At 42.6% G+C, this 25396-nt stretch overlaps 1 protein-coding gene across 1 annotated transcript in view; it reads right to left on the bottom strand.

Moving 5' to 3' along the window:
- Positions 1-22078, bottom strand: part of ELOVL6 (ELOVL fatty acid elongase 6) — a 107911-nt gene extending 85833 nt beyond the window's left edge. The window contains exon 1 of the mRNA XM_042470133.1: positions 21706-22078. Coding sequence (XP_042326067.1) covers positions 21706-21794 — 89 coding nt within the window. The 5' untranslated portion in view covers positions 21795-22078. The remainder of the gene's footprint in view (positions 1-21705) is intronic.
- Positions 22079-25396: the final 3318 nt, after the last annotated feature.

The raw sequence follows: 25396 nt of genomic DNA, 5'->3' as shown, positions 1-25396 counted from the left end.
CATGAACAACACAACAACACACACCACACAGACCCTTGTGATGACATAACCTCACATTCTCTAACAGTCAGCACAGGCTTTCTGATTTCCTATTGGTGTGCCCCATATCAGCAGACCTCAGAAGATAACTATTATTGGCTGGGCCATTGCAAGTAGAGTAACTGTCATTTATTGCTGATGGCACATACTGACAGTCTGTGCTAATGAAAGGAAAAGAGAAAGTAAGGTTTTGCCTCTTGCTTCAGTGGTTTTTTTTAAAACCCAAGCAAATAAATTTTACAGTCACAACCAATTTTTGGTGCAGGAGCAGCAACACAAGACCTTATTTTGCAGTCACATCCAATAATGACTGCAAATTTTCCGTATGCAGACTATGCATAGCTAACTTTTGACAGAAGGAACTGTCAGCTCTAATGCACATCTAAATGAAGAAATGGTAAATGTGAGCTTATTAGTCAGTGCAAGGATGCTATGCAAACAATGTGCTGTTCTGAATGTTAATTTAAAGCATTTGTTTTTTAAAAGGTGTGGCGTTCTGTACTTTTGAAATCACAATCCCAACATATAGTAAAAATAATCTGATTACGGCCAACTACGAAGAGCTGAACATATAGAGGAGGGGCTGGCATAATAAGTAGCCTAAGATTGTCTGTATAAATTGCCTACCCACCTGTTTCTCAATACTCAGCCTCCAGTCTACTTCTACATGCCAACTCATTAAGTAGCTACAGTCTTGCTGAAGCTCCTTCTTGTGTACGGATGGCAATGTTTTGGCTACTTAAGGACAAGCACTCAAGAGAATGAGTTTGCTTAACTATAAATCAAGTGGTGCACTATGGAGGACTGTGCAGCACAAAAACATATCAGCATCTTTTAAGTTTGTAGAAATGCAAAAAGTATTTGCAAGGACGGAACCACATTTTGAAACTTGATTTAAAAAACAAACAACCCCCCCCCCAAAAAAAAAAACCAAAACTGGAGCTTCTCCTTTCTTCTCCCACTGAGCCTCAACCCACTCCACACTATCTCTAGTGTTTTAAGGATACTGGCAAATGCTACAGCTCCTTTCTGCCACAATGTAGATGTTGAGGAGCAGTGGTGTAACCCCCCCCCCCCGTCACCTGGTGCGTCTACACTGGAGTAAAAACATCCTCCCCTCTTAATAAACAGCCAATGAGGAGCAAACATGCTCAGGACTAGACTGGCAAGCAATTGTTGGGAGTGGTGCAGGTGGGATGAATAATGAAATGAACAAGAGTATCCGAGGAAAGTATCACTGGCTTGAAGCCTGGAAGAATCCTTCATACTGCAATCTTGTTGCAGATACATCTGTTAGTATACAGAAGGTGGAAACTACAATGTTGCCCCTTTTCTATAGTATTGCTATTAACTAATACAGTGGATCCTTGCTATACACTGGGGTTTGGTTCCAAGATCCCCTGTGGATAACAAAAACTGTCGATGCTCAAATCCCATTAAATATAATGAACTTTATCGCATAGGCCCTGGAACGAGCCTGTCGCGTTCTAAAAGGGAATGTGATGGAGATGGGAGGTGGTAAAGAACACATCTTACTGCACAGGGAGAACGCTGCTCCCACAGCCCGATGTTCCCACCACGTTCCAGATGTGTTCCCCGGGGGCGATTTTCAGGAACGCTGCTCAAGCGTTCCTGAAAATCGCCCCCACTAGGACACATCCGGAACAAGAGCTGGCACATGAGGTTGTCAGAGGCCAACTCTTATAATCAATTTGGTAAACAGGCCTTGTTGTTGTCAGATCTACCAGAATAGACAAGACAACAGACTCTGACATTTGGGTTTTTTTCTCCAAACATATGAAACTAGGCACAATGTTCAGTGGTGGCAGAGGAAGCACAGTTCCAAAGGAGCATTTCCCCGGCCGGAGCTCCTTTTCCATTTGTGTCACTGGGCACAGCCTTCAGACGGCTGTGCCCAGCGACACAGAGGAGAAAGGGGCCAAGCGGCCCCTTTCTCCTCCTCCCTGCCGCCGCGGGGTGTCCTTGGGGCTTGAAGCCCCAAGGACCCCCCTTTCCAGGCTGGGGGAAGGGGCCTTTTGCCGCTTCCCCGCAGCCTGGAAAGCGGCAGATCGGGGCCTCAGCGGCTACCGCTCTGGCCACTGAAGCCCCGATCCGGCGGGGAAAGGGGCGGGTGCAGGCCGCCGCTTTTTGGCGGTTTGTAACCCGCCTATATTCTTCAAATATAAACCCCACCCCTTCAAAATTCATCTGTCTCTCTCTGCCTGCCCCCAGCATTCCCATACTGTGGCTGGTAGAGAGCATGAGCCAGCTGAGAATCATCTACCTTTATCATTAAAGCCACATGCATGACGAAGGCATTCTCTAGGACTTCTTGAAGTCCATGAAGATGACCTTTTCATTTTGCATCTAGCTCTGGGTACAGAGCCAGATGCTCCTTGTCCATGGTTGCCACCACCACCACTGTTCTCCACCAGTCATTACACAGCTGTGTCAAATGGGCAGAAAGAGAGAAGTGAGAAGGAAGGTGGGACATAGGGCCTGAAGAGACAGGCCAAAATAAAGCTGCTTCGGGTCACTTTGGAGGCATGCTGTTTAAATGACATACACACGTTAAGAGGCCAGAAACTATGCCAAAGCTGCACTCAAGTCCTTATGACTGGAGCGTGACTTTGGCATGGCTTCTGGCCTCTTAGGACGCATGCATCATTTAAACAGCATTCCTCCAAAGAGATTCGAAGCAGCTTTATTTTGCCCTGTCTCTTTGGGCCCACAGTTCTGCCTGGATGGGACTTTAAGAGCCATTTCCCAATGCAAGTTTGCAGCCAGTGTGAAAGTTGTACAATGTTAGCCAATATAAAAAGTGGTTCTAACAGTGTTAATGAACAACTTTGACTAATAAACAATTAAGAAAAGTAAGTAGGCAATGCTCTTTTAGACCATAAATAAAGAATATCAATTTCTACTCCCACACTGAAAAGAATCCCTTCAGACTCTATTGCTGTTCCCCACTGTTTCCAAAATGAAGGTGGTCGGAATCATGTGGTCCCCAAATATTGTTGGACTACAAGCCTCAGCAGCCCTAGTAAACTAGAATGGGACAAGAATGCTGGAAATTGCAGGCTAAAAACATCTGTAGAGCCACATAATTGCCACCTGATTTAGAACAGATGGACATCTTAGAAGCTGTCAATATTCCATTACCAGCAGTGATCCCAGAAAAGCAGTGCCACTAAATACTTTGTCTACTTTACTGTTAATCCATACTCCTTGCATCACTGTTTAGTTTTCTTAAGTCATGCATACAGTTATCTGTATGTATTTGAGTTGTGGATTGCAAATGCCTACTACAATGAGGATTTTAATGTATGGCAAATATTGGTTAGAGTTAGGATTAGGGTAGAAATATGTATCTCTTGACCCTAGTGGCAATCCCACTGCTGTTATCCCCCATGTCAACCTATAGACAAGCAGAGGCTGTCACTTCTGCTTCACTTATTCACAGTTCAGCAAATAAAATATATAAAATAGAATGGAACTTCTTTTTTTAAAAAACAAAAAACAATATATTATAGTGACTTGGAAGTAAGAATCCCAATGACAAACTGCAATAGATTTATTGAGAGAATATTATGCCTGCCTGTCTTGGTTGTTTTTCACTTGTAAAAACAAAACTATCCATGGCAAGATGTTAAAAAATATATTTATATATATTCAGGTGACAATGCCATCACCTTCTTTGCCTCAGTCTTCTCAGAAAAGGCAAAGGATGCTCAATCTGAAGATAATGGAGCAGAAGACAGAAAGGGGAATTTCAGCACAGAATAAGCAAAGAGATAGTATAGGAATACCTTGTTAATCTAAATGAATATAAGGCGGGTTACAGGCCTGCACTCGCCCCTTTCCCAGCCGGATCGGGGCCTCAGTGGCCAGAGCAGCAGCCGCTGAGGCCCCGATCCGCTGCTTTCCAGGCTGCGGGGAAGCAGCAAAAGGCCCCTTCCCCGCAGCCTGGAAAGGGGTGTCCTTGGGGCTTCCTCTGCGTCGCTGGGTGCAGCCATCTGAAGGCTGTGCCCAGCGATGGAAACGGCAAAAGGAGCTCCGTTTCGGAGCTCCTTTTGTGGCCGTGGAAGAGGCACACTATGTGCCCTGGCGCAGCATGACAATGTCACATCCGCGCCGCCCCGTATAGAGGCAGCGTGGTTGTGATGTCGTAATGTCGTAATGGCGGCTGTGTGGAACGGCCGCCACCATTTTGTGCGTGCTCCTGGCGTGCTAGGGTTGGGGGCATCCAGAAAGGATGCCCCTTTCTAACCCTAGCATGCACGGAGCACACACTTTTAGGCCTATTTGTAACGGGCCTAAGTCTCCAGGACCAGATGAACTACATCCGAGAGAATTAAAAAAACTGGCAAATGTAATATCGGAGCCACTGGCAATAATCTTTGAGAACTCCTGGGGAACAGGAGAACTGCCAGCATACTGGAGGAAGGCAAACGTTGTCCCCATCTTCAAAAAGGGGGAAAAGAGGATCCAAACAATTATCGTCCAGTTAGTCTGACATCAATACCAGGAAAGATTCTAGAGCAGATCATTAAACATAGAGTGTGTGAACATCTAAAAGGCAATTCTATAATCACAGTCAGCATGGATTTCAGAGAAACATCTCATGCCAGACAAATCTGATCTCTTTTTCTGATAAAATTACCAGTTTGGTAGATGAAGGGAATGCTGTGGATATAGTATATCTTGATTTCAGTAAGGCCTTTGACAAGGTTTCCCATAACATTCTTGCAAACAAGCTTGTAAAATGTGGGCTAGACAAGGTAACTGTCACATGGATTTGTAATTGGTTGACTGGCCAAACCCAAAGGGTGCTCAGCAATGGCTCCTTTTCATCCGGAGAGAAAGTGACCAGTGGGGTCCCACAGGGCTCTGTCCTGGGCCCAGTGCTATTCAACATCTTTATCAGTGACTTGGATGACAGAATTGGGGGCATACTTATCAAATTTGCAGATAACACCAAATTAGGAAGAATAGCTAATACTCCAGAGGACAGGATCAAAATTCAAAATGACCTTAATAGATTAGAAAGCTGGGCCAAGGCTAACAAAATGAAATTCAACACAGAGAAATTACGGTAGTGTACTGCACTTAGGGCAGAAAAATAAAATGCACAAATATAGGATGGGGGACACCTGGCTGAATGAAACTACATGTGAAAGGGATCTAGGAGTCGAAGTTGACCACAAGTTGAACATGAGTCAACAGTGTGATGTGGCAGCTAAAAAGGCCAATACAATAAAAGTATTGTGTCTAGATCAAGAGAAGTAATAGTGGCACTGTATTCTGCTCTGGTCAGGCCCCACCTGGAATACTGTGTCCAGTTCTGGGCACCACAATTCAAAAGGGACATTGAGAAACTGGAGCATGTCCAAAGGAGGGCGACTAAAATGGTGAAGGGTCTGGAAACCATGTCCTATGAGGAATGACTTAGGGAGCTGGGGATGTTTAGCCTGGAGAAGAGGTTAAGAAGTGATATGATAGCCCTGTTTAAATACTTGAAGGGATGTTATATTCAGGAGGGAGCAAGCTTGTTTTCTGCTGCTCCAGAGAACAGGACTCGGAGCAATGGATGCAAGCCACAGGAAAAGAGATTCCACCTGAACATTAGGAGGAACTTCCTGACAGTAAGGGCTGTTCGACAGTGGAACAAACTCCCTCAGAGTGTAGTGGAGTCTCCTTCCTTGGAGGTCTTTAAACAGAAGTTGTATGGCCATCTGTCGGGGATGCTTTGATTGAATTTTCCTGCATGACAAGGGAATGGAAAGGATGGCCCTTGTGGTCTCTTCCAACTCTACGATTCTATGAAATGCCTATCTTGTAGGTCTAGTTTTGTGTGGACTGTGTAACAAAATATGACTCTGGGGACAAAAATGTCTTGTCTTCAAGGGTTAACATCTCTCACTCAAAGTTTTGTTATCCTTCATCATACCTCTCATGAGATGCCTGACTCCCAGCTCCTTTTTACCATGTCAAATTTTCTGCTGCGCATTTTCTGCTGGGAAGACTCAGCAATGAGATGAAATGGGCTCCAAGCAACACAATACACAAGAAGGAAAATGTTGTAGTGTACATAATGTAGGAGAAATTCACTTTCATGTGTGGCCCCAGCCCCTCTAGAAAATTCCTGTGGACACCACCCATGTTAATTCTAATTGGATCAAATTACTACTGTACATTAACTCCTTATGTTGTTTCAATAGAAAACAATAACAGGGAGACAGAGAAGATTTTTATGCTAATATATTCTCAGCCAGCCCAACCTGTATTCACTTCAATAGGGCATGTTACAACAAAACTTTATTTAACAATGTATCACACACTTTTCAGCAGGCAAAGTGCTGTGCAGCTCAAAAGTTGCATGCTTGCTCTATCTTACTAGAGTGCTACTGAGATATGCTGGGAAAATTTCACACACTTAGTGTTATCAGATAATAATTGTGATGATTGCCAAACAGAAATATGAATCCACCATGCCTTTCGGTCCCCCCCCCCCCCTCAATACCTCCCACACATTTAGAGCATAAATCACACCAATACAAACAATACCATTTCATGTCAGTAGATGCCTTTGACCATATAAATCACATTTCTAAATTGAAGTGTGACAGCTAAAATCATTTCTTTATATATATATTTAAAAAATCCATTTTTTTACTTCCTGAAAGGAGCCCTCCTTATCCATGGATTTTTTTTATCCACAGATTCAAGCATCCATGGCTTGAAATATTCAAAGAAAGTATAAATTCCATATAGCAAACCTTGATTTTCCATTTCATATAAGGAACACCATTTTGCTATGTCATTGTATTTAATGGGACTTGAGCATCCATGGATTTTGTTATCCACTGGGACATCTAGAACCAAACACCAGCGATACCAAGGGCCCACTTTGTAGCATATTTCTTCTAATTTTGTTCAGATTGTTTGGTCAGAAAGAACTTTAACCTGAGTTAGCAAGTCACAGATGTGAAAACTTGTCTATCTTATTCCATTTTTCAAAATACCATCAACATTCTTATCTCTTCCTGTTCTGAGATCTCCCCCTCTCTGCCAATAATAATAACAATAACAACAACAAAAATAATAATTTGTGGCTTTTCCACAGAATGTATGTGTTTGGGATGCCTTCCCCTAAGATAGGAGTCTGTGCGCCTGTTTTATACAGACTAAAGCCCCTTTGTGGGCATTTTTCACATATATGCATTTTTATATCTTGTACATTTTTCACACATAATTTTGTGGGAGTGATACAATCCCTCCACCCACTCACATTTCAGGCTTTGTTTGTGTATGAATTTCCAAAGCAAAATGAGTTCCACCCCACTGCCAGTCTCAGGCAATGCAAACTCTACAAATGACTTTCCCACCCCTAGAGCAGTATCAAGTGCAAATCTCAAGTCAGCTATGAATCTCACTGGGTGATTTGGGTGGATCTTGAAAAGGGAGAGCATTTTTTGGACCACATCTCACAGAATCCCCCTCCAGCATGGCCAGTGGTCATGCAAACTGAAGCATTATGCAAACTGTACTCCATTAAAATTAACTTTTGTAAGCTATTTTGAGCTAGACATCAGTTTTTAACTGGGACCCTTTCACACTACAGAGTTAAAGTACTATGATTCTATAGTTTTTTGTGGGTTTTTCAGGCTATGCGGCCATGTTCTAGAAGAGTTTATTCTTGACATTTGACTTCACACTATGATTCTACTTTAACTGCTATGACTACATCCTATGGGATCCTGGAGTTTGTAGTTTGGTGAAGCACTAGAGCTCTCTGACTGAAAATTCTAAACACCTCTCCTTGGACTGCAAATCCCAGGGTTCCATATGATGGAGCCATGCCTGTTAAATTGGAATCGTGAGAAAATAACCATGGAATATAAATGGGTACCTGATCTCCACCATTGGATTCTTGTGAGGATAATGTATGTATGGAGGACAGAAAATCATACATGCTATTTTGAGTTTCCTAAATGAAAATAAGGATATAAAAATCATCGTGGTCAGCTACTAGGAGGTGGTTGGGGAGACAAGTTTAGAGACAACTCAGGGATAGGGATAGTGATAGTGATTAAGAAACGAAAGGTTAGTAATTGCACAATCTTTTGCTACAAATAAATACAAGTATTACAAAGAAGATCAGCTGTAATAACTGTAACTACTGCAATAAGAACTTGGGGGGAGGGAATGGGTTGGGGAAAAGAATAGTATGAAGTTTTCGACAATGCAAATCTTTTATTTGTATATATTAAAAAATCTTTATTGAAATTTTACAAGAGGCAACTCAGGAATAGGACTAGCTGTTATGGTTTGTGGTCTGAAGAAAAGAAAGGGTTCAGAAAGCTCTGCAGGCAAGGGTCAACAAAGAAAGGGGAAGAAGAAAAGCTTCTCACCTTTTGGAAAAAGGAAAAAAAATCATGTTAAATTTATCACATAAAGAAACAAAAAAAATCACATGTAGAAAAAAGATAAATAATAAAAGTCATATTAATTAGGCAAACAAGCAAATGTTCCCAAAGCTGTTTACCACTTCTGTAATATGGATACATGGAAGCTCTAGTGCAAAGCTCAAGCATTCAAAGTTATTCTTTGGGGAACAGTATTCCTAAAAGGTAACTTTTGCCTAAGTTCCAGTCACCTAAATGTCATGTGCCTGATCTAGACAAACTTGAATAGGGACAAAACCTGTGTCTCGCTCAACTCACAAGGAGAGCTGGACTAGTCTATGTGAGGAAATAGGATCCCTGCTCCTCTGAAGCCACAGCAGAGACAACTCTAATGTCTCATCTTGAGCAGGTATACAAGTGGGAAGAATTCACTCTTCTTTCATCTAAGTGCGACTGTCTACCTTAATTGCCTTAGTGTTAATTGGCCAAAATCCAGGTAGGGTGATGGTGCAAAGGAAGGGAACAGGGCAGGTACTTTTTCAAGTCACCCAAGTCAGAGGCAGACAGATGGAATATGTGGTTCTACATTGCTAAAATGAAATGCCTAGCATTCTTCATCATTGCCTATGCTGGTTAGGGAAGTCAAGCATCTAGAGAGCCATACATTTCTCATTTTTGGCCTATGGCCATCACTACATGTCCAATGGTCCATGTGATCCCTTTGCAAGGACAGTAACATGGATTGAAGGAAAAGGCAGGTTGCCGATAGCTTTTTTCACTACACTTCCATGTTCTTTAAAACTGTACACAAATGCAATTGGACACGTATACTGATGATTCAGTAGTCTGAAAGCATACAGTACTGCAGCTTGCTTGGAATACTCCTTCTACACCAACATATTCACTGAAGGCCCTTTCTGGGTACATTCTCAAGTGGAAGCTAGCTATGTGGCAATATTATGCAAGGTCTTCTCATTGGTAGCATCTTGTTCATGCCATTCTTTTCCCAAGCAGGCTCATTCTTTAGAAGCTGGCAACGAACCCAGTTGATCTCTGGGATTAACAAACTGAGAATCTTTCTGGAAAGTGAATAAAGCCCTTCTCAGAGAAAGACCCATAGCATGCAAAATATCCTTTCTCTCAGCCTCTGTAAAACAGTACTTCCTGGATTATAAGGACTGTAAATTAGACAAAGTTATTATCTACACTATCAGAGGTTTCATTGCATTATCCATCATTCTCCACCTCCCATGGAGAAAAAACTGTTGCAAACAAAAGCCTAAGTGCACAATACTACTTAAAGTAAGTCCATTGAAATTAACAGGATTTATTCCTGTGAATACTGTACATTGGCAGAGGATTGGGTTATACAATTACTGTTACAACAGTTTTCTTCTAGGATGGCTTGTCACTCTCTGGAAAGCCAGACGGATTTCAGAAGATGGATTTGGTGTATAGGCTGTCAGATGGCCAATAATGAACTTTATTGCACAGGCCCTGGAATGCCCTGCGTACTAAAAAGGGATCATTCTGGGGATGGAATGGGCCCCAGAACGGCCCCTTTTTAGAACGCAACAGGCCTGTTCCAGGGCCCATGCAATAAAGTTCAATATGACGCAACACTTGTGCATAAGACAGTATAATAGACCCAGCTTTGAGGCGGGGGGGGATGTGGAGTATAAGTAATACAATAGAATTAGTATAAGTCCTATTTTGGCATTACCCTCCAATTGATATCAATTGTAATGTGCAATTGATATTAATCACTTGGAGAGCAATTATTACAGTTTACAGACCAAAACTATCTTATGAAATTTCTCTGGTTTGCCAGATAGTGCAAGTCATCCTAAAAGAAAATTTAGGCCCAGTAAAGACTGGTGCTTTGTGCCGGCCTGGGGCCGAAACTAGGGCTCAGGAGCAAGGAGAATCTGCATGCTCCTGAGCCCTACCGTGTGCCGCGAATGCTCAAACAATGCAGTGCTGCACGGACATCATTGCGCATGAGTGTGCCAATGGTGCCCCACGCATGGTGGAAAAAGAACCCACCAGGAGTGGATTCTTTTTAAGCCTCACGGAGGCCTCAGCATTTGTCTGCTGCAGCCTCCATCCGGAGCAGGAAGGGGCAGCATCTGGCTGCCATTTTCTGCCTGTCTGTATCCCCCCCTTATTAAAAAACTTATTCGATAATTAAGAAAACTTATTCATTAATTATATTAAAACAAATGGATAGCCAACAGCTCTCCACCCTTAATGCAGACTTCATAACGAACAAGTGAAATGAAACTGAAGCTTCCTGGGTGCTTTCCTAGATCTCTCCAGTACTTTCAAGAAATTCAGTGAATATCTTCAGAGCTTTGACTCTGTTTTGTTCTCTATACTCTCCTAGAGCAATGTAACATTAAAACCTGAGGTGGTTCCACAAAAAATGTGGTGGTCCCTTAACCAAAACATACAGTTCTAAATTGATTTTAAAAAGATGAGGCTGCCCTAATATCTGAAGCTGGAAAATCTAATATTTGAAGCTAGAAGCAAGCAATTGCAAAAACATCAATTTCTCCCATGAGACTAAACAGCAACAGCTTAACATTTCTGGGATTCCAGCAGGTAAATGTCTTCTGCAAAATAAACCACACAGGGGATTTTATAATGAACATCAAGGTTTCCTGTTATTAATTCCCAGTATTACGTCTTACATCTTCCCACAGGTTTTGAGAAATTTTTTTTTAAAAAATCCTCTTCAAGTAAGTCTTATTTTATATTACAGCTAGAGAAACAGTGGCACCCATAGCAAGGTGATTCATTAAATATGCATTGCATAGTCAAACTGAAAATGTGTGTGTGAGAGAGAACATTCAAGTCGCCTGTCAATTTATGGGGATCCCATGAATTTCATAGAACAAGGAGTACTCAGAGATAGTCTAGTCAGTTCCTTCCTCTGAAATATAACCTGCAGCACCTGATGTTTGTTGGCGATTTCCCATCCAGGTACTAACCAGAGCTGACCCTGCTTAGCTTCCAAAATCAAATGGGATCTGGTGTCTTTAGGGTATTTAATATAATAATAATAATAATAATAATAATAATAATAATAATAATTTATTTATAGCCCACCTCTCCCCAAAGGATCGAGGCAGATAACAATTTAGGCCCTTGAACTGAAAATGCAGAAAAATTAAAAATACAGGGTTATAAATCACATCCTTGGACAAATCATAACCTATCATCCTAATTGACTCAGTTTAGTTGCTACTCAATATTTATAATGAAAAATATTTCCATGTTGACATATTCTGTTCAATGGAGCATAACATGTACTGCACAGTACCTATAGTTATAGTATATATTTCACTCCCTGAAATGTAGCATTTCCTGTCATGATAGTTAATGACTTAATTTTCAATAAAGTAATTTCATGTTTTTTTTAAAAAAAAATTGGGCAGTTAACATCAGAGTTAAAAAAACAAAACGAATCTACCTATTCAGGTCTGCTACATGATAGCAATCAGGAACATTTGCTATGAACCACATACAGAATGTAACTGCAGGCTTCTTTCCTAAGACCACATATGTCTGGGTTTTACCAGTACATCTAACATATAAGAATCTAAGCAAAATCTTACTGGAGGAAGTGGGAGGGTACCATTTATAATATAAACAATCACATTTTGTGAATGGATTAGAAACAAAGGGCAGGCAATCTCACACTATGCAGATGTTTTAGAGTTCAAATCCCATGATTCCTATTAATCTTGATTTCTGGAGCTTATGGGAGTTGTAGTCCAAAACATCTAGAGAATGCCAGGTTGTGTATTCCTAAAGAGAAATTTCAACTGTATCAGAGGAGGGGAAATGATGCACAAGCTTGAAAATTTTTGAATTGTCTCCTTCACATAACAGCATCATGCACTGCTCCTAGACTTACAATGATGCAAGAATTTAAAGAAATCAACAGCATCAGAACCAGACACCTGAGCAACCTGACATGGCTAAGCTTCCTCAATAATCCAGACCACCGGATGACACTCAGGTGTGGTCTCCTTCTGTTGTTTTCCATAAAATCTCAAGTCATTCAAGGAGGTCACCAGATTATTTAGTATGGGGAACCTGAAATGAGCACTGGATAGGACTAGTTTAACAACTCTAAACCATGGTTCTACCAATACTTGGGATAAATGAAGAAAACTGCTCGCTGTCAGTGTAAGAAAAAAGTAGATCAGGACAGAGCTTCATGGGTAAAGAAATGATGCAACAAATAGAGCATTTGCTGGTGCAACAAACAAGAGTGCAGAGGCAGAAAAAATGGCAACAGGTCACATGGAAAGAGGTGTAGAAGGATATTTAACAAAAAGTGTCAGGGAGGAAGATGGGAGAGTCCATAGAACAGAATCCATGTTAAAATAAAGTACAAAAAACACAGAAATAATTATGTGAAAGTGCAAGCTAAGGACACGTGGTGAACAGTGAAAATGATAGCAAATAAGATACAAGTTATGAGCAAAGATGTGTATGGTAAAGGACAATGGCAATAGGTGAGGTACAGAAAATCTGGGAAAGACAGAAGGGTGGCATCCTAGCTAGAAGCATGGATGAAATTATGCAATAGAGCAGTGATGGTGAACCTTTTAGAGACAGAGAGCCCAAACTCAGTGCTGTTCCCACACTGAGTGTCACGCCATGGGACTTCTGGGAGGGAGGGACTTCGGGGGCAGGGCTTCCAGGGGAAAAAAACTAAGGCACACTCTCTCAGCCTCAAGCTAGCAATAGCAGCCCCCCCATGATAGTTTCAACTTAGTTGCCAGGAACAGCTTGAAAGCACACAAACATCCAAGGCACACTCTCTCAGCTTCAGGCCAGCAATACCAACCCCCCCCCCCCAAAACTTGCCAAGAAAACTCCATGATAGTTTCACCTTAGGGTCGCCAGGGATGACTTGGAAGCGCGTACACACACACATCAAGGCATGCTCTCTCAGCCTTAGGCTAGCAACAGCAAACCCCCCTCTGATGAAACAACACACTGCCACTGCTAGTGTTTCCTCTTCCTCCTGTCTCTTCCTCCTCCTCCTGTCCTTTCCTCCCTCCTCTCACTGGCAGCGGATGGGTCGCTGGAGGCATGGGGCCACCACCGCTTCCTCTTCCTCCTCCTCTTCCTCCTGCCTCCTCTTCTTCCCTCTCTCCCAGCTCTCATTGGCAGCAAGAGCCTCACATGCCCACAGAGAGGGCTACACATGCCATCTCTGGCATGTGTGCCATGGGTTTTCCACAGCTGCAATAAAGTGAAGATAATGATGCAATTGAGTAACTGACAGTATTGAGTAACAAGATCTGGAGGTGATACTTTGACATTTGGAATGGATTACATATGTGAAGCAAGGGCTGAGAGCTTAATTTCAGCAAAAATGCACCTACATTTTCAACAGTGCATGGCAAGGTCTGATGTATATCAATGACATTTTTAAATATAAAGGACTTTACTGCTTAAAGGCAAGTACATTCTTGTCTCCTTTTCTTGAAACACCTTCAATGGGGATACTTAAATGAAATCAATAAAATGTATCTGTTTGACAGACTAATCGTACTCTATCCAGGCAGCTAGTAGAGTGCTTAGAGCAGTGATTCTCAGATTTTGGTCCTCCAGATGTTTTGGACTTCAGCTCCCAGAATCTGAGCATTAGCAATGATGGCTGGAACTTCTGGGAAGTCTGAAACATCTGAAGGACCAAAAGCTGAGAAACACTGTACTTGAGATATGAGGGTTCAGGCCCCCAATCTCCACTGAACCATGGAAGTCAGTGGATGATTTTGGAACAGTCACTGTCTCTCAAATGAGACCTATCTCAAACAGTTGTTGTGCAAAAAAGTATGAAGCCCTATGTACACTGCCTTGAGTACAAGAAAACTTCAGTAAAATAACAACAACAACATAGTAATTTTCATATGGGTATGTGAAACCAGGACATGTTCAACACTAGAACAGAAGATCCAGATTTTAGTTTAGCTAAAAGTTGTTATCAGGCCCAGTTTCAGAAGTAGGGTTAGGATAACCCTCTGGCAACCATATCGTTTTGCTGTGGAACTGCTTTTTGTTCCTATCTACAAGGTGGCCAAGTCTTTATGAATATCTTTTTCTCTTTAGTGCACAATGTGTAGAATTCAAAGACACAGCCAAATTTGCCTGGAATAGCAGTATGCAAGGGGATCTTGTACCACCTTTGAGATTAATTCAAAGAAAGAAGTTGATAGCATGATCTTTTGTAGACTTAAGCCTACATCCTCAGGTGTATGCTGCAAAGATGCTACAAGCTTCCTTTGTTTAGAGGACAACAGCCAATGCTCCTCTGAACTTGGTCAAGAGAGTTAGCCTCCACCCATTTTTAAATGTCCAGGCTCTTTTTATCTTTTTAAACTGTTTTTTTGTCACATGGATTCTATTTTCTTTTTAATATATTAAGTGAAACACATCTAAAACAGGTTAATAGGGCCGAATGAACTGAAGTTATTTAAAATGGTCAGGTTTTCTTTTTGGGAAAAAAAATTAAAGACCACTTTTTAAAAAATGGACAAGAGAGGTTTACGTCTTTAATAGCTACATAGAAGCCAGAAAACAAATAAAAGAAACCAGGAGAAATATGGCCGATGCAGAAGAGCATAACCTGTTGATTTCAGTATGCAAAGAGATCTTGTAGCATACCTTTTCCATACTGATTTTCCAGACTAACATGGCTATACCTTTTTATTTCCTGTTTATTTCAGTCCTGCATCTATTAAAGCTTTCCTTCAATTAGGTAACCGAGCTTCTATGCAAGGTGATGCACTGGCATGTCCGAATGAAAAGTATATGGTAAAATATGCTGCAGGCTATGCTTTACTGCTTATTATGCCTGAAACAAAGGGAAAGATACATTCTGAAGGCCAATCAATATCTATTTTTTTTGGTCCCCCCCCCCCCACTATTTTTATAAAAGGCCAGAAAGAACTGGTGTTATTTGTTTTGATTGGTTTCTTGTTTGATTTTTGATCATCTATCTCAGTTTATTTTGGTTAAGGAAGGGGAAAGTACTGCTCATGAAGTGTGGGATGACTGCAGTTCCCAACTTTCCTCAAGACTGACTCTGCTAACCAGGCCAAGGGGAGATGCAATCAAACATCCTTTGGAAGACCACATATTGCCAATCCTAATCTAGGTGATCAGATCTTCACAGGGGAGAAGAATGGGAGCAAAGGGGGCTGAGAGTTGGGATTTTGTGGAAAGTGAAGTCCCGCTACACAACAACTTTATATGCAAAGGCAAATTATATTTAGTGCATGAAAAACGATTAACCAGATAATTGCAGCACAAGCTTTTACAGAGCTCAGTGTTTCGTCAGAGGCATGAAACATTATTCTATGTTTTCAGGTTAGGCTGTGTGAGAACTAGAAGCAGTAAGGTTGGCAGGGACTTTTTCCCTAATTACAATACAGTAAACACTGTACACACTGCTACAGTTACATTACAACTTAAAACTCAATAACAGTTATAAAAACATTACACTTTGTATACTTGTGTGAAGTTTCTTCTACCTGAAAGAGAAGCAGCAACAATAAACAAGATGAAGTTCCTTCCCAAACACAAGCACACAGGGTGTCTCTGTGTGGAAATAAGCGAAGCCAAGCAGAAGATAATTTTTAATCTCCCAGACTGAAAGTGCCAGATTTTTTTTTAAAACTTACATTTTCCCCACCCTGTGCTTTGGTAACTTTTGACTGTTGGACTATGACTCTGGAGACCAGGGTTTGATTCTTCCTCAGCCATGAAACCCACTGGATGGCCTTGGGTGAATGACACACTCTCAGCCTAAGGGGAAGGCAAAGGCAAACCTCCTCTGAACAAATCTTGCCAGGAAAACCTTATGATAGGGTTGCCTTAGGGTTGCCCTGAGTTGGAAATGACTTGAAGGCACACAAGACACATGCACACAGGTTTGCTTTAGGGTCACCATATGTCAGAAACAACTTGAAAGGCACACCACAACAACAACGATGGTGTCTACTAACCCAACCTGTGAAGCTTCTGTGGGAGACAAACAGAGAGAGAGAGAGAGAGAGAGAGAGAGAGAGAGAGAGAAACAAGCCAAGGTGTCCTTTCTCCACACCTCCTTCCCTGCCCAGTTGGCCATCGATCCGAGAGGATGGATCTCTACCAGCCTTTTCCAGTAGGGTCGGAGCCAGTGTGGTGGAGTGATTTGAGCATTGGACTATGACTCCTGGAGAACAGGATTCAGGACTCAGCCATAAAACCCACTGGGCGACCATGGACAAGTCATGCTCTGCCTCAGAGGACGGCAATGGCAAACCTCCTCTGGAGAAGAGTGCCAAGAAAACCTCATGACAGGGTCAGGAACAACTTGAAAGGACACAACAAGAACAAAGCTCAAGCAAGCCTGGAAGCCAAGGGTCTAAAAGGGATCATTCGCTGAGTAAAACAGGCCTGCTTGAGAGCAGTTTGGTACCCACATCTAGGGAGAGCTGCCCCACCATAGAGCAGGGCAACCAAACCATGGCCTGGGGACATGTTGCACCCATGGGGAGACCAATCCCACACATGCCTCCAACTTTGTCCACAAGCTTGCACCAGAAAGTGGCATGGCCCAAGAGGGATGTGGTGCACATGCAGCCCAAGAGAAAGAAAAGCAGAGGAGATGTAAAACTTAAACCTGAGCAGGGTAATCAGATGTCTTCCTTTCCCAGGAAATGCCCTACATTTCCACCTTCTGTCTGGAAGGAATTTCAAAATGCCCTCCATATTCGAGCACGACAAAGAAGCACACATTTATATTGCAATGAGTGTTTGTAGAGTTTCCTTTGGAAGGTCGTCCATTTTTCTGGAATGTGCCTTGTCCTCCTTTGTGGTGAGGACATCTGGTCACCCTGAACCCGAAGGAGCCTGAACTGGTTGGACATGGATGTGGTTTGGACTTTAAAAAGGAGCAAAGGATGGTGACATTCCACCATTCCGGGAGACCCAAGGAGGCCAAGAAGCCTAGCAGAAGCACGCAGACCCATCCAGGACCCAGCCATTCTATCCATGGGTCAGGGTCCTCTCTCAAGCATCCTTGTTTTCTTCCCAAGGTTCAACTCTTTCAGGGGGGAAAAAGGCAAGACATCTCCCAATCCCCTTTTAAAACCCAAAGGAGGCCAAACAGCCTAACAGAGACCCATGCAAGACTGAGCCACTCCATCCATCTTGTGCATCCTTTTTTTGCCCCCTAAGGCTCAAATCCTCTGGGAAAAACAAGCCCTAACCATCTCCCAGTCCCCTTTAAAATGCAGATTCTGTGCTAATAGCTTTGTTACAATGGCCTGGAAGGGGGTGGGAGGCAGGGAAAAGGCACTCTGCTCATGTGCAGAGGCAAGGGTTGCTCTTCCTATTCATTGACAGGTTCAAAAATAGGTTCTGGGATTGAGGCCCCCCTTTTCCTCTACCCTCCTCCTCCGTCGCCAGCAGCTGGGCATTAAGTCCTGGAGCACGCAGCTGCCCTTGCCTCACCTCATTTTCCCTCACAGTCTGCCACTGACTTGTCCAGAATGGAGGGCTTCGGAAAGGCAGACAAAGGCTGCATCCACATGGCAGAAATAATCCGCTTTGACACTACTTTAACTCCCAGGACTCCATGCTAAGGAATGCTAGTTTGTTGGGGCACCAGAACAAGGCTAAATGTCTCCCACAAACTACAAACCCTAGGATTCCTTAGCATGGAGCCCTGGCAGTGAAAGCAGTGTGAAATTGCAATTATTTCTGCAGTGTAGATTGAGTCCCTAGGAAAAACCAATTCAGCCACCTTAAACAACCTGGGCTGCATCCAACTGCAGAAATAATCCACTTTGACAACACTTTGATAATCTAATTTGATACTATTTTAGCTGGAGGGCTTCATGTTATGAAATGCTGGGATTTGTAGTTTCTTGTGGCACCAGAGCTCTCTGACAGAAAAGGCTATAAATGTATCCTACACAAACTACAAACCTCAGGATTCCTTAGCATGGCACATGGCAGTTAAAGCAGTGTGAAACTGCTTTATTTCTGCAGTGTAGATGAGGGTCTAAGAGAAATCAAGCTGGCCACCTAAAATGCCCTGCACCCTGCTTCATCCACACTGCAGAAATAATCCAGTTTGACCCCATTTTAAGTAGCTCAATGCTATGGAATTCTGAGATTTGTAGTTTTGTGAGACATTGAGCCTTCTTTGTCAGAGTTCTTGTGCTTTATTGGGGGGGGGGGGGGGGGAAAAATACAGCCATTGCTGCTGCTAAACATGGTCCACAACAGTTTTTTCCCTTCTCTTCCTGCCACACTCCCCTGTGGATCAATTTAAAACCAGCATTCTCAACCTTACAGAAGTCTGTGGCAAGCCTCCTCACCTGCCTTGAACCCAGGTCTGACAAAGGAGTTTGTAGCTTCACAAAGAGCCAGTATGGTGTAATGGTTTGAGTGTTGGACTCTGGAGAGTCCTCGCTTGGCGCATGAAACCCACTGGGTGACCCTGTGCAAGTCACATTCTCTCAGCCTCAGGGGAAGCCTCAATAGCAAACCTCTGAACAAATCTTGCCAAGAAAACCCCATGATAGTTTCACTTTAGGGTCACCAGAAGTTGGAAGCAACTTGAAGGCACACAACAACAATAGCAACAATAACAAAACTTCCCAAAGGGGGGAGACAACTCAAATCTGAAGAGGAAGATTTTTGTTCTGGTCTTGCTAAGGGACCTTACATGTTATTATTTCCTGCAGCACTCGCATGGCCTGAAGAAGAAAAGGCCTGCCTGAACGAATGTCTCTCCAATACCCCTTGAACAGAGGACAGGTACATCTTGATAAAATGCAAGGTTGGGAGTAGCATAGCTCTTTTTCCTCCTGTATGATTTCTAACCCCGTTGATGAAGAAGCCGGTGGAGCTTTGAAAGCTTGCAACATGTCCTTTGTGCATTTCAGTTGGCCCTATAAATGGCATCACCATTTTGGATGTGACTGTACTTTGCTAACAGGGCTACCTTGGGATAGCATGTCCAGTAGATATGAACTATCATAAATGTGGCCAAGATTGCATTGTCACTCAAGGGGGAAATAGAAACTACACAATGTATTACTAGGCTGCATCCACACTGCAGAAGTAATCCGGTTTGATCCCACTTTCACTGCCATGGCTCCATGGTCTGGAATTCTGGGAATGGGCATTTGTTGTGGCACCAGGCAAACACCCATTCCCAGTATTCCAGAGCATGGAGCCATGGCAGTTAAAGTGAGATCAAACCAGATTAATTCTGCAGTGTGGACGCAGCCCATGGCAGGGAATGGGGAAAGAGGAGGTCACCACACACTGAAGGGCACTTAACTATTCTAGGCGGAGTAAAACAACCTTGTTATCCCTTGTTGGCAAGCTAAAATGCACACATACACACATAATTGTGTACTTTTTGCTTCTCTCTTTGAATGAGAAGACTGAATCCAGCTAACCTGACTTCCAAGTTTCTGGCCCATCCTTGCCTACAAACAAGGATCCCTCCCTTTTTATTCCCTCCTAGTTCATCCTTAAACATCCCAGTCCTTAACCCTTCCTGAGTGAAAGAAGGGGAATGAAACAGGCCCACCAGGAGGAGGAGGAGAAGGTCAACTGCTTGGGCAGAAGGCCCCTTTAAACCCCAATTTTGAGAGGAAAGCAGGAATTAAAATGCACATACAGTCAGCCCTCTCTATCCACGCATTCTCCATCCTTGGATTCTACCATCCACGGCTTGAGAACATTCCAAAATTTCTCCAACCTTGATTTTGCTATTGGATACAAGGGACACCATTTCACTACATCATGGGATTTAATGGGACTTGAGCATCCCAGTGATGCTGGCATCCCACTGATTTGGATTTTGGTGTCCCCTTGATGTTGGCATCTCATTGATCCCAGGATTTTGGCATCCACTTCTGGAACCAAATCTCATCGGATACCAAGGGCCCACTGTAGCAGAGCAGCAGCAGCAGCAATAATAATATATTTATTAGTTTTTGATTTTGGGATCCAATTGATCCCAGGATTTTGGTATCCACGAGGAACTCTGGAACCAAATCTCATCAGATACCAAGGGCCCACTGTAGCAGCAGCAGCAATAATAATAATAATAATAATAATAATTGATTAGTTTTTTGATTTTGGGATCCCATTGATCCCAGGACTTTGGTTATCTATGAAGGATCCTGGAACCAAACCTCACTGGATACCAAGGGCCCATTATAGTAGTACTAGTAGTAATAGTAATAATCATCATAACAAATTTAAATTTTGATTTTGGGATCCCATTGATCCCTGGATTTTAGTATCCACTCCTGGAACCAAACCCTAGTGGATGCCAAGGGCCCACTGTAGCATCATCATCATCATCATCATTATTATTATTATTATTATATTAATTAGCTTTTGATTGTGGGATCCCATTGATTGTGAGATCCCACTGATGCTTTAGATCTTTAGCAGCAGCAGCAGCAGCAGCAGCAGCAGCAATAATAATAATAATAATAATAATAATAATAATATATGAATTAGCTTTTGAATGTGGGATCCCATTCACTAATGCAGGGATCCCAATGATCCCAGGATTTAGATCTCCGCGAGGGATCCAAGAACCAAACCCCGGCGGATACTAAGGGCCTACTACTAAGTAGTACTAGTAGCAGTAGTAATAATAATAATATTAATAATGATGATAATAATGCATCCATCCATCCCCATCCCCCTCATCCTAACCAGCCGCTCCTTCGAAGCTGCTCTCCGGAAAACCCTTGCAATCCCATTCACCCAGAAAGATGGAGAGCAAGAGAAAGGCTTTGCAAGGAAGAAGGCATGCTCTCTCCTTATATAATTTTTCTCTCTTTCTCTGGGTCTCTCTCCTTTCCTTCCAGAGACAGACAGCGGGGCCCTTGTTTCGGCCTCCTTGGGCCAGCTTTCCCAACACTGGACCCATTCAGGTCAAGGAAGGAAGGAGGGAAGGAGGGATGGGGGAAATAAAATAACTGAAATCAAACGAAATCCATCACCTACCTATGGGAGATCTGCAGACCCCCCCCCACACACACACAGAGAGAGATTTGGGCAGGGCGTCTGCGCGCGCATCGAGGCACACTTTCTGGCCCAGAGGCACACTCTCTCAGACCCACAGCCCCGATCCCCTAGACACACACACCCCCAGACACACACACACACACAGCCCGATCCCTCCTTCCCCATCCCCTCGTACCAGTTCTCTTGCATCCACTGGATGGCTTCATTCTCGTTGAACTGCTTCTCGAATTCGTATTCTTGCAAAGTCAACACTGACATGTTCATTGGACCGATCGGGAGGGAGAGGCAGCAAAGGCAGGAGGAGCTGGGAGGAGATCGTCTCCTTTGAATGGACTATATATATATATATATATATAAATTGGAATGGATGCTTGGCCAGAGGTTGCCTCCTCCTCCTCCTCTTCTTCTTCTCCTCCTCCCACGATCTGCTTGGCTCTCTCTCTCTCAGCTATAGCCTCGTTGGAGCATTGCTTTTTCTATTTTCCCCTTCCTTTTTTCCCCTCCTCTCTCTGTCTGCTGTTCCTATAACCTCCTCTCGTGTTCTGGAGCTCTCTCCTCCTCCTTCTTTCAGCTTCTGCAATCCACTCTTGGGCGGGGAAGGGAGTCGAGGCGGTCCTAGTGTCCCTGCCTCCAAGTCCTGGGCCTCTCCCACAGCCATTCATGCCAAGGACTTGGGGCTGGGGCTGTGTGAACCTGCCTCCCATGAGCCTATCATCATCATCATCATCATCATCATCATCATCATCATCATCATCATCATCATCATCATCATTTTATATTCTTATATCCCGCCTTTTTCCCAACATAGGGACTCAAGGCGGCGAACCACAACTCTAAAACCATGCCATTGAAAAACAGTCCAAGACGATTAAAATCGATAAATAGATCGAGACTAAATTGAACAGGGACGTAGCCAAGGGGGGGTGGGTTCTTGGGGTGCGGACCCCCCCTTCCATAAGAATAATGAATGGTGCGTGCTGCTGCGCCGCCTCACCCAAGCCCCATTATAATGGCGGCACTTACCCTGGACCCCCCCCCCCTTCCTAAAATCCTAGCTACGTCCCTGAATTGAAAGGAAATAATCAGGAGGAAAATATCCAGCTAGCTGTATAAAGGTTTATCACGTCAAAGGTACATGGGAAGTTAAAGTGTGAGAAGGATGAATGAACAAAGTTTGGCTACCAGTCCTGGAAAACAGCAAAATCAGGACTCAGCAATTGCAAATGAAAAACCAGCCAGAGTCAGTGGTTTTCCCAGCAGACAATGATCACTAATTAAACAGACACTAATCATCCTCTTTGCATACCCTCCCACCCAGAGGCCTTGCCATCAATAACAAAGCAATACACAGATTAACATGAGAATCACTCCTCCTTACCCAGGGTCACACAGTATATATATATACCCCAGTCACATCCATGCCAGCATTCCCTGAAGATGCCAGCCACAGATGCTGGCGAAACATCAGGAATAAACTCTTCTAGAACATGGCCACATAGCCTGAAAAACCCACAAAAAACTATGGATGCTGGCCATGACTTAATGATGAATGGAATGTAACATAAATAATCCAGTGTGGTAAAGCCGAAGTACGCGCGTCCCTCCACATTTGGGGCTTTGATTTTTGTGGCTGTGATTATGCACAGGTTTTATTAATGTGTTCTCTCTAGGAATATCTTGATCCTCCAGTGCAACTCTATGGTCAACTTTAACTAAATGTCGCACTGAAGGACCTAGAGATTCCTAGAGAGAACACTCCACTAGGCATTTGTAGCTCCTCCAGTGCAATTCTGTGTTGAATGTCTGGCAGATGTTGACCACAGAGTTAAACTGGAAGACCTACAGATTCCCAGAGAGGTGTTCTCTCAGGTAGAAACATTGAATTTTTGTTAATTACATTTTTTTCACATTCACAGGGCTCCTGTGCCCCTAACCCCAGCGAAAGTGGAGGGATGAGTGTATAAGGATGTTGGAAGATACAGTATGTATGGAAAGATGGGAAAAGGAAGTTGAAGAAGGTGAGAGTAGGTGATAGATGATTGGAGTAAGTGAAAGATGAATGGGAAAGGGGTTTGTAAGAGGAGATTATGAAAGAAGGGAAAGAAATGAAAGAGAAGTGGGAAAGGAAGAATGAAGTGGAAGATAGAAGAGGGAAAAGAATGGATGACAAATTTGGAAGCAAATTTATGGGACTTATGGGAAGATTGTAACTGAATAAGAAATCTGTAAATTTTATTTGAATGATGTTAATTTAGTGTTTTAATAAATAAACTATGGGGAAAATAAATAAATAAATAAAATAAAATAGATAAATATAAAATTTAAAAAAACAATTAAACAATTTTAAGAGTTAAAACAGTTATAAATTAAAATATAACATGTTAAAATTAAAACCATTAAAATTTATAACATGACACAATGTTAAAAACCCAGTCCTTCTCAGTTCACAAAGACCTGCCAGCACAAGACTGTCTTCTTTCTTCGCTGTCCAGCTCTTGCATCCATACATGGTGAAGGGGCTTGGACAATTCTTAATTTAATGCTCAGTTTTATATATCTGCTCTTTAGGATCTTCTTTAGTTCTTTCATAGCAGTCCTTCCCATTTCTAGTCTTCTGGTTTCTTGTAGTCTCCTTCCTGATTGATGTTTGATCCAAGGTACAGGAACTCTGTTACTATTTGGATTTCCTTCTTGTCAAGGTTGAATATATTGAGGTCCTCTGTGGTCATTATCTTTGTTTTCTTTATGTTCTGCATTAAGCTTGCCTTTGCACTTCATTCTTTGTACTTTCATAGGCCTTGCAAATCCATGCCTGTGGCCTCCTTGATTGAGTCTAGCCATCTGGTGAGCAGTCTTCCTCTCTTTCTGCTACCTTCTACCTTTCCTAGCATTATGGTCTTTTTTTAGTGAGTCATCTCTTCTCATGATATGTCCAAAGTATAACAACCTCAGTTTTGTCATCTTGGCTTCCAGGGAGAGTTCTGGGACTCATTGGTCTGTCCTATTGTCTGTCCGCAATATCTCCAGCACCACATCTCAAATGAGTTGATTTTCTTTCTTTCTGCTTTCTTCACTATGAGGTGAGTTAATTTTTGATTATGCTGAAAGAAATCAACCAACTAAATAACCTCAGTTAAGGACTTGCAATACTCTGCAGGAAATTTCCCCACTCTTGTACAAGGCTTGAAAGTGATGCTGACAGTGCCCAGTTTGAAGCCTGGGACTTAATGGTTGTATTGCCCTTCAAGGAAGTTTATCACACGGGAGGAATTTCTCTTAATTTCGAATGAAAAGAAAGTGGGGCCAGAACGCAGTCACGTGAATTTGCTAGTTCAGCAAATTTACATGAATTCAAATTTCATTCAAACTGACTTCCCATTGCCCGAAAATATCTTGCCATTGCCCGAAATTGCATGTGGTAGTTTATCACGCAATAATGTTAAACCCCATGATTGCGTTCAGATTGCCATTGGATTATACTTCCAATTTCCCTTGTCTGATAAACTCCAAGCAGACTTCAAAACAAAACATTCCCCTCTTCACCTTACCAACAATTTGTTTCAGGCTTTTGAACTGCTTTTACATTCCTTATACAGTATATTGATGAGGTAGGGTGGGGATTTTTTTTTACCTTTGAAAAAGGAATACTCTGAGCATATGCAGTTTTGTTCAAAACTATATCACCAAAATGACTACAGAAATAAAGAGAATGGGTTTTCTTTCTATTACATTTACTCTAAACACCTTTAACTGGATATCAGCACACTTAAGCACTGTGGTGGGCATGGTCAATATCAGTAGGCTCCAGCAAGCCCATGCTGGCCCAGGTGCTGATGGCAGACGTGTTTGTTGCTGCTGCTCATTTG

This window comes from Sceloporus undulatus, chromosome 5 (assembly GCF_019175285.1).
Source record: "Sceloporus undulatus isolate JIND9_A2432 ecotype Alabama chromosome 5, SceUnd_v1.1, whole genome shotgun sequence".
NCBI lineage: Eukaryota > Metazoa > Chordata > Lepidosauria > Squamata > Phrynosomatidae > Sceloporus > Sceloporus undulatus.
Note: the sequence above shows the minus strand (reverse complement) of the source record. Positions and strands in the feature narration are given on the sequence as shown.